This window comes from Leopardus geoffroyi, chromosome A3 (genome assembly GCF_018350155.1).
Source record: "Leopardus geoffroyi isolate Oge1 chromosome A3, O.geoffroyi_Oge1_pat1.0, whole genome shotgun sequence".
In the NCBI taxonomy this organism is placed as follows: domain Eukaryota; kingdom Metazoa; phylum Chordata; class Mammalia; order Carnivora; family Felidae; genus Leopardus; species Leopardus geoffroyi.
The window spans coordinates 28,239,751-28,249,863 of record NC_059336.1 but is presented as its reverse complement, the minus strand read 5'-3'; the positions used below and the strand labels follow the sequence as shown (position 1 = coordinate 28,249,863).

The window sequence follows — 10,113 nt, the reverse complement described above, 5'->3', positions numbered from 1 at the left end:
AACCTAAGGAGAGTACTCTTGAGAGGGCTCGAAATGCGTCCCCTGGAACTCTGGGGTATTTGTGAACAAGGGGATGAGGTCTGTTTCTGACTGGAGAATTTCTGATGTGGGAGGCCACAGACGTGGCCTGTGCTGGCTTGAAGGGACAGCGGTGCTGGGGATCAGGGAGGATGAAGGGCAGTGCTGCCTTCCCTCCTGGTGTTCCGAGGCCCTGAACTCTAGGCACATGGAGGACCCCGTGGCTCGAGGGGCCCCAAGTGTTGGTGCACGGAAGTGAGAGGAGGCTGAAGCTGCTGGGGCACAGGTGGCTGTGCGGCCCGAATGGTAACTCAAGAAGCAACTGGGCTGTGAGCCTCTGGTGGACTAGATAAGGCCCCACTCTCTCTGAGGGTCCAGGACAAAACTCCTGGCACCCCACAAAATTACACCTGCTGTCTACTGGGGACCCCGGCATCAAAAAGCCCGCCCAAGCCAGCCAGTGTGAATCAGAGCAAGAGTACCTCCCCCCACCCCATCCCCATCCCCATCACTGCCAGCGAAGAGATACTTTGCTGTTTTCCTTCTCCTTTGCCCTGCCACAGAGGAGCAGCAAAAGGTCCAAAAGAGGTCAGCGGAGACCTCCTGGAACTGGATGTGAGTTGGAAAGTTCTAGCTGGGACTGGACCAAGCTGGAGAATCAAAGGGATGAGTTCTTGCTTGGGCCATGACGCACAGATGAGAAAGGGGGCACTGACAGAGGTCAGCTGAATGAGAGAAAACTCTTTGTGTCTGTACGTGTCAATGAACCAGTTACGCATTACACACACGGGTCATTCCGTTTGTAAGTGACATCTCATGATGGTCTCTCTGCCAGGTGCTCTTCTAAGCATTTACAACTAGTAGCTCATTTAAACCTCACGACACCTTGCAGAGTAGGTGCTATCATTACTTCCGTTTTACAGATGGGGAAGCTGAGGTTAAGTGACTTGTCCGCTGCCACACAGGCTGGTACACAGCAGAGTCAAGACTCAGATTTAGTAGTATGCCATCATGCCTCGTATTAAGTTTAATAACATGCAGGCCAGAGCTTCTGTGGGGGCAGATCTGGGCCGTGGGCTGCCACTTCGAGGCCTGTGGTTTAAATGTGTTGGGGAGCTCTGTGGGGAGGAGGCAGAGGGCAGGTGGGGGAGTACTGAACTCGGCCAGGCCCATGGCCCACTTAGAATCATGGAATCTCACAGCTGGACAAGATCTTGGAGATAGCTCCACCTTTAGCCCCATTTTACAGGTGGGGAAAGCCACAGGGGGGTAGGACTTGCCCAGGATCATCATGGCTCAGGGCCCCTGCTTGTCTTTCTCTTCGTCATAGGCACAGGCTTCTCACTTGAATTGATGTCCTGGGAACCAAGCAGCCTACAGGATGAAACTGCGGTCCTGTGATTCTAACTGAAGAAGAGGGGCAGGGCGGGGCTGTGTCTTGGAGGCAGGACACCCAAGTCCAGGTCCTTTTCTCTTAGGGATGCCTGCCTGCCTGCCCCAAGAGTGGGCCATCCTGGATTGGAGAGTAGCAGACACGATGCGGGCTACCCTGGCCCAAAGGCAGCGGCAGAGAAGGTCGGTGCTGACCAGGGTGCTGAACCTGGACCGTACCTTCCTCCATCGCTCAGACCAGCTGAGGGGAGAGGGTGAAAGGGAAGGAGATTCATCTTTTGTCTCGGGGACCAACATGACTGTTTTGGGCAGTTTTTAGTGGCGCTACGATTTCTGTGGACTGTGAGGCCTTGGGAAAGTCACTCAACTGCTCCAGACCTGCTTTTTCAACTGCTTAATGAGGAGAGTAGCTTCTATCCTACTCAACTTGGAAGGTAGAGGTGAGCATCACTTGGGGCCAGGTGACAGCCCTGTGCAGATTCCAAGCCCATCTCAGGAGCTCACGCTCACAGAGGGGCTTCACAGGCTTGTTTCTTCCTCTGAAATGGGGGTCGGGTTGGGTAACAGAATTCTGACGCTCCTAACCTGGGCGCTCTGGGCCCTGTGGCCTGTAGGTGGACGTGCTCAGGAACACGAGATACACATCGCAGACTTGGGAGTCTTAGAACATCCCCAGGATTGTGCTGCATTATTCCTTTCTCATACAAGTCCTGACTTGATTTTCCAGCTTCAGGAATGGGTTTTGCACAAAGACCCATGCTCTTTCCCTAGAGAGGGCATGGAGGCATGGGGAAGGCAGTTCTACGAGAAGAGCACTGGCTTTAGAACCAGGCGGACCCAGGTTCCCATCATGGTTCTGCCATCCCTAGAGGGGCAAGCCTAGCACCTCAACCAGTGCCAACAGTGTTTACCTTGGGGGTGGCTAGAGTGGTGGCTAGGAAAAGCCAAGCACGCCATGGGCACCAGATAAGTGCTTATTGCGTGCACTGGAGGACCGCCTCATCCTTGAGCCCTCATGAGGCCTTATCTATCCACATGGCCTCCTGAGCTCCAACTGTGTGTTTGTTAAGACACACTATTTGGTCGGACCTTGTAACAGTCCTGGAGGTGCAGGTAATGTGCATTTTGCAGATAAAGCCACGCACCGGCAGAGGGAAGTCTGTGACTCACATCCATGCCAGCCTGATTCTTAGACTCCTGCTTGGCTTTGAGGAAGCCAAGCTTACTGGACCTTTCCAAACCCTCTTTTTCTGGCCTAGACAATGAGGATACTACCTTACTGTGGTTAGTATGGCTTGAAGACATATGCCATTTTACAAGGGTACATGCAGTTTTAGAAACATATGTGAAACACATGTGAGTGACCCAAGGGAGCAAGGGAACGGAGTGGGTATCGGGGGTAAAACCTGACAAACAAAACGAGGGAATTCTTGCGTGCCTTAGTCATAGTGTGTCACGAACCAAGAAGACTGGCTGAATTCTTTGCACCTGACGGCCAGGTAAAAGGAAAAGACACAAAGAGCATACAAAGAGCGTCTCAAACGTTTAATGTGCACGTGAATCACCCGGTGAATTTGTTAAAATGCATTTACCCTCATTTACCAAGTCTGGGGTAGGGCCCAGGACTCTGCATTTCTCACAAGTTCCCACGTGATGCTGCTGGTGCAGCTGGTTTGAGTAGCAAGGATCTAGTCTTCCCTCCTGGAGAGTTCTCAAACTTACGTGATCATATGAATCTGAGGAACCCATGACCAACAGATTTAAAAGCCCGACCCTGGAGATCTGGATAAAGGTATGGGTTGGGGCCAGGACATACTGTGTACTTTGAGCAAGGAGGTACTTTGAGCCTCAGGAGACCGTGAGGCTCGAGCAAGCTGGGGAAGGGTGGCTGTGGTACTCCTCTGTACCCTGGCCAACAACGCAGACACAGGACATGGAGTAGACAGAAGCAAAGAGAATCACAGCCAGCTCCAGGAACTGGGAAGGAAACAAGGCAAGGAAGAGAAGATGGGGCTGTGGGGGTTGCGAAAGACAGTACAAGTGGTCTATGGCCTGCCACCAGAAGATGAGGATTTGGAATCCAACTTTTATTCTCCTTGTAAGCCATCGGGCAAACACAGAAATTTCAAACCAAGCAAGAGTGGTGCCATGAACTGCACCAGACTTGGAAACTCCCCTCTAGGCCGGACCCATCCTGTACCGCATCCTGACCAGAACTTCCCAACTCAAACCCAATCCCTTTGTGGCTCACCAGCCATGGTCACCCCAAGGTGGCGATGACCAAAGCCGTCGTCTGCTCCCCTGAGGTGACTGGTTCTGGTCTCTCTCGCTCAGCCCAGGTCAAGTTCTTTTTCTTAAAGCTAAGCCAAAAACATCTCACACCTACTAGGATGGCTACATGCAGGAAGACTGACAGGCACTGGCGAGGATGTGGAAAAAACGAGAAGCTTCGCACCCTGCTGGTGGGAACGTAAAGTGGTGCGGCCAGTTTGGAAAAGTCTAGCAGTTCTTCAAAAAGTTACACGAGTATGATGCGATCCAGCAATCCCACTCCTAGGCATATACCCAGGAGGAATGAAACCCTAGGTCTACGCAAAGACCTGTACACAAACGTCCACGGCAGCACAAAAAGTGCCAACAACCCAACACCTGTCCGTTAACTGAGAAGTGGATACGGAAAGAGGGATATACATAAGAGACTCTTCAATATAGCACAAACCGAGGGTTGATGGGGGGAGGGGGGAAAACGGGTGATGGGCAGTGAGGAGGGCACTTGTTGGGATATGCACTGGGTGTTGTATGGGAGCGATGAACCACGGGAATCTACCCCCAAAACCAGAGCACACTTCGCGCACTGTATGTGCGTGAACTTGACAATAAACTATATTTAAAAAAAAAGAAAGAAAAAAAGAGAATGGGGGTTTCTGTCCACACAGCGGTAATCTTCAGCCAGAAAAAGGAATGCAGCAGTGACACACGCTACAACGTGGAGGAACCTTGAAGATGTCAGTGAAAAGAAGCCAGACACAAAAGGCCACGTGCCGTGTGACTGTCCCTATGAGAAGTGTCCAGAACAGGCAAATCTTTAGAGAGAAAACAGACTAGTGGTTGCCTGAGGCCAGGAGCGGGGCAATGGGAGGGACTGTTAATAGGTACAGGGTTCCTTTTTTTTTTTTTTTTTGAGGTGGCGAAAATGTTCAGGAGTTAGATGTGGTGATGGATGCACAACACTGTGAATATAGTAAAAACCACTGAATTGCACACTTTTAAAAGGTAAACTGTGGGGCGCCCGGGTGGCTCCGTCGGTTAAGCAGCCGACTTCGGCTCAGGTCATGATCTCACGGTTCGTGGGTTCGAGCCCCACGTTTCTGTACTGACAGCTCAGAGCCTGGAGCCCGCTTCGGATTCTGTGTCTCCCTCTCTCCCTGCCCCTCCCCTGCTCATGCTCTCTCTCTCTCTCTCAAAAATAAAGATTAAAAAAAAGAAAAAGGTAAAATTCATGGGTACATGTGGGTATATCTCAATAAAGCTGTTTTTTTTTTTAATTTAAAAAAAAGGAACAGGTTATTAAGTGCTGATATTTATTGTTAAGGATCCCACCTTTCCACAAGGCATACCCTGGAACCGTTCCCGCTCGGCCTGGTGATTACTCCTGGCTGGAAGGAGGAAGTGGCCTAGACTACAACAAACACTGACAGCGTGACGTGGAAGTTCCTGAAGGCCCCATTCACTTCCCCCCACAGAACTAAGACACGATGTTCCTCAGTGTCCTTGATACAAGGAGACCCACGCAAAAAATGACTGATTCTGCAGATGAGAATCACTGAAGTTTCTGTTTTCAGAAAACAATTATGTATAGGACTATCCTTTCAACCTGTGCTACTAGAAAAACCAAGTGCCAAATTTATTGTTTGAATCCTCTTTTCCTTAAATCACAGATCTAAAAGTGATCTGCTTCCCTGCTCGTCTGATGGTTTCTAGTGTGATGTTCCTTTAATGCTTCCTTTTATAATGAAGGATGCTTATGTGACCAAACCGCCCCAAGTCCTTTCCGTAGCCAGCATGACCCAATTCGAAAACAAAAACACTCCACCCATTTGTAGGCCCTTAAGGAAGAAGGCTAAAGGCTTCAAGGTGGTCTTCACTAAATCAGTGCTTGAGATGGGGTCTCCCAGAAATGGCCAGGGCGCCTGCTCATGCTGGCCTCCCCACCCAAGCCCCAGCTGAGGGTACCCTTAACCCCCTCTCAGGCAGTTCCAGGCTACAGCATATTAGCAGACACCTCAGGAAGGCTCTGGTAGCCTACCCTGTGCCCACAGATAAATAATGTGTCCTCATTTAGGAGAAAGAACCCAAGGATCTGAGAAGCAGAAAGGCCCATCCATGGATGCAATGCTAGCTGTGGAGGGAAAGTGCCTAGTGCCTTGATCTCTTGCCTCTGGGCCTGGTGCTCTATGGTGCTCTCTCCACTCCAGCACAGGGGGGGCTCATCACTGACTGTGTCTGTCAGGCCTCGGGCTGAAAAGAATCCGGAGAACACCAGAGGTCAGGTGGGCCTGGACAGAGGACACAGGCTTCTGGAGGCTGAGGCTCCCTGGGGGTGAAAGGCCCTCCTGGCTTGTTTCCTGCTTCACTAGCTCCTCCATCCACCCCAGCCACTGGCTTCCAGAGGCTGGGCTCCCTGCTCCCACGGGGGTTCAATACCACACTCATGGAGCCCGTGCTCCTGTGCTTTTCTTGTGTGGGCCCCAAGGGGCACGGAGTTACCCTGTAGGTAAGCACCACACAAAGCGTCAAAAATTCATTCTTTTCCTTTGCCCAGTTCTGAGAGGTGGCCACACACAGAGGCAGGCATCAGAATGTTGTAGAGTAGGAAGGGCACCTCCCAGGGCAGCAGGAAAGCCCTGGGAAGGGAGAGCCCTGCTTAGGGTCAACTCGGTAAGTTAGTGGCAAAAATGAGATCAGCCTTCAGGTCTGTGCGGGCACGCAGAACTGGAGGATTCTGCTCTTCTCCGCATGATGCAGTCTCTCTGCAATGTGCCTGCCCCTGTGAAAGTCTTCCTTGTGGCCTATGGGGCTTTCTAGTCTCTCATTTTTGTCTGTGTAGCCACACTGCAAAAGCAATTTATGAAGAGAAGGTGTCTGAGAAGCAAGAACAGGCCCTGGGTAGGAAAAGAGTCATTTGGCCCCAGAAAGATTTCAACTCTAAAGTCTCAGAAATGGAAGGAGCTGCGCAGAAAAGAAGAGTGGGAGCCTGGCAACATGATTTTTGTATTGACATTTGGTTCTTATAATAACATCCAAAATGCGTTCTGTTCTTATAGCGCTGCAGCTGCGACTGCATCGGGCCGAGGGTATATGTTGCCGGAGTGTCCCTTGAGAAGTGTGCGGGAGCTGGTGGTGAGAGAGACACATAGACTGCTCTTTGGGACCTATACGCAGCCGGGTGGAGAGCTGCAGCAGGTGCCTTGGCTCTGACAGGGGGTGGGGAGGCAATCCCAGCCAGCCTGCAAACACATGGGCAGAGTCCCTCGCCCCCAGACCGCAAGAACACGGCTGCTGACGGGGCCAGCGGCAGCAGCTCCAGGAGAGTGGAGGGAAGGCTGGGATGTTACATTCTTGAGGCCTTCACAGGTACATATCATCGTAGCCCGGCGGGGGGAGATGGTCTGGGTTAGGTCTGGAATGGAAAGAGGAGCTGGTGAGTTGGGAGTGATGGCGAGGCCAGGGGCGCACAGGCAGATGGGGCCTCAGCAGAGGGAGCCTGCCCTCCAGAACGACGTGGTGCTCTGTGGGGTTGAAACGCACACGCTCTACAGCCATGATCCTGACTCTCCCACCCTGGGTAAGTTAATTCATCTTCCAGGGTCTTGATTTCTGCATCTATGCAATATGGACAGTAATATGTACCCCTAAGTGTTGCTATTAGAATCCAGCATCCTGACACGGACTTAAAACTTCAGCTCCTCCTCTGAGTGCTCCCTGAGGGGGCTGGAGGAAGGGAGGCACCGAGGGCTGGGGAGCTCTGGGGAGGCATCAAGCATGGGGCCCGGAGGAGGCTCCACTCCCTCGGCAGTGGGGGATGATGGAGCCAGTGGTGACTCCGCACCTAGAGTCAGACTGCTTGCTCCTGCAACGCTGAGCTGAGCTGAGCTGCCATCAGGCCCTATTTCTCAGCGGGCCTGAGTGAGTACCTACCCAGACGGGCTGGTCCCAATGGGTCCAAAGGGGTCAAAGCGTGCTCCTGGGGGCACAGCGCCTGGAGGAAGACGGTTTGGGAGGCCCGAGGATGGGTCAATGAGTGCTCTCGGGAAGCCAGATCTCAGGGGATCCACGATCATGCCACCTCTCCGACACCTGAGGCAAGAAGAAAAGGTGGGTAAGCAGGTGGGGCAAGGAGCTGCTGGAGGAGAGGCGAAGGAGGTGAGTGGACTAAAAATGCCTGGGATATGTACTCTGGAGAGCTCAAGCAGACACTGATGGACGGCTGCCTGAGAGTCAGCAGGAAGTGGGCAAGAACAGGAACCCCAAGAGCACACCTTTCCCGGCATGTACGGCCTGCCCTTTCAGCTTTCCAGGCTGCCCGAACCCACAAAACTGAGATCCCTGCCATGTTCTACATCCAAGGGGGACAACTTGATCAAGAACAGGTGCCAGGACTTGCCAAGGTCAACGGAGAACCATCATAAGGTTCTGGAGGGCACTATTTTAGGTCTAAGGACTAGTAATGGCATTGGGACAATTCCGGATGATGGCTTTCTTGCAGTTTCCTGAGAGCGCCTCAGGGTGATCTAGGACTGCATGTGGACTGCCCAAATCTGGCTCCTGACAGCATCTGTCCCTCATGGAGTTCCATGCACCTGACCTCCTGTGCTCAAAGCAGGATGTGTGAGCTGATGTTCCCCAAACTTTGCGGCCACTGTGCAAGCTTAACTGCAGGCTCATGCGATTTCCCACTGTCTAAAAATGAGGTGTTCATGTTGGGGTCGCTTTGCAGCACAGGTTGAAATCTACCCGGAAGCACTCAGAGAAGACAGGGCCTGGCTAGGCTGTAGTGACTTTGTTGGGTGCACGACAGAAACCACACACACAGTCTACTGGGGATCAGAGACTCCCCTGAGCAAGTGAGGTGACTGCTGAGGAGCCCTGAACTGCCCTTCAGTCTGTCGCCCACCACGTGCTCCTCAGCCTGCACCTGAGAAACCCTTCCATCCAAGGAAGGCTGCTGTCCTCCGCCAGGGCCAGCGGGGTCAGCTAATGACAGGGGAGTTGTCTGCTGGCTTGCTCGGCGCCTCCCCCACCCCGCCAGCAGAGCTCTCCCTCACTGCTGCAGGCACGGCAGAGTGAAACAGCGGCGGTGACTTCTCAGCCGCTCAGCCCCAGCAGCCTCCTTCACCCCAAAACAAGGCTGACGAAAAGCTCTAAGATTAGAAGGTGAGCTGAGGCTGAAAAGTCACAAGAGTAAGTTGTGTTGCTGCCCCCTCCCTGGCAGGACTCACCCAAAGGGGTCCAGATCCTCTCCCCCGACAGCAAACGGGCCCAGGGGATCACACCTGAAACAAACAAGGGACAATTACCACAAGTCCCATAGCAGCCAGGTACCTGGGCTCCCGAGGGCTTGAACCCAATGCCCGTGGGGTCACAAATGCACTCCCAGGTATGGAGGACAGGGGAAATCCCTGCACGAGACCATAACACGAGGGATATTTCAAAGTGGTCTTTGGCACAGACTAATATATTACAAGGGCAATATTGAAAAGAGTTGAACACAAAGCTAAAAACAAGAAGACCTCAATACTGTAGAAAATAAACGTACTGACAGTGGTTAGTAACCTCAAGATAAATTTTATTTTATTTACACTTTTCTCAAGTTTCTAAACTTTGTATCACGAACCAAGAACTTTCAGATTAGAAAATATCCTAAAAACAAAACCCAAACTCCAAGACTAAGACTTAAAAGCTTCCGGGGATGGAATAAGATGGGTGTCTACACACAGCCAGAACAGTATGGCCTCTCCACGACATTTCGATCCCACAGACACCGTGTATCTGTTTATGCGCTGCCCACTGGAGGGCCACAAACCACTGTAACCTGTAAGATTTTTTTCACCTCTACACCAAGAATCCACTTTTGTTCTCACTGGGAATGCATGAGCTAGGAGCATAAATGAGAGCATCCTTTCTGGAAAGCAATTCTGTACTGTCTAATATATACAAACCACCTGTGTCTTTCAAGAAAAGTCTTAACATATCTTTATACTCTTTGGTCCAATAGTTCCTTATCTAGGCATTTATCTTAAACAATACATAATTCAAATTAAAATATCACCATAAAGACTTTAATCAAGGGAACTGGAATTGGCCTAAGTAGGGACCAGTTAGGCACTTTATGGTGGATCCCTAAATGCAATTGTGGAGACAATGTTCTCAGAGGTTTCAAAATGATATGGAAAGGGGAGCCTTGGGTGGCTCAGTCGGTTAAGTGTCTGACTTCAGCTCAGGTCATATCTCACGGTTTATGGGTTTGAGCCCCTCATCAGGCTTGCAGCTGTCAGCGCAGAGCCTGCTTTGGATCCTCTGTCCCCCCCTCTCTCTGCTCTCTCTCCCTCAAAAATAAACAAACGTTTAAAAATAAAATAAAATAAAATAAATAAAATGATGTGAAAAAATGCTTATGCTCTAGTGCTAACTGTGGGGGGGGGA

At 51.4% G+C, this 10,113-nt stretch overlaps 1 protein-coding gene across 2 annotated transcripts in view; it reads right to left on the bottom strand.

Moving 5' to 3' along the window:
- Positions 1 to 6,662: 6,662 nt before the first annotated feature.
- Positions 6,663 to 10,113, bottom strand: part of PSMF1 (proteasome inhibitor subunit 1) — a 46,499-nt gene continuing 43,048 nt past the window's right edge. For both annotated transcript variants that reach the window (XM_045445040.1, XM_045445041.1), the window contains exons 6-8: positions 8,910 to 8,963; positions 7,609 to 7,767; positions 6,663 to 7,090 (exon numbers count right to left, since the gene is read on the bottom strand). In XM_045445040.1, the coding sequence (XP_045300996.1) occupies positions 7,039 to 7,090; positions 7,609 to 7,767; positions 8,910 to 8,963 (265 nt within the window). In that variant the 3' untranslated portion in view covers positions 6,663 to 7,038. The remainder of the gene's footprint in view (positions 7,091 to 7,608; positions 7,768 to 8,909; positions 8,964 to 10,113) is intronic.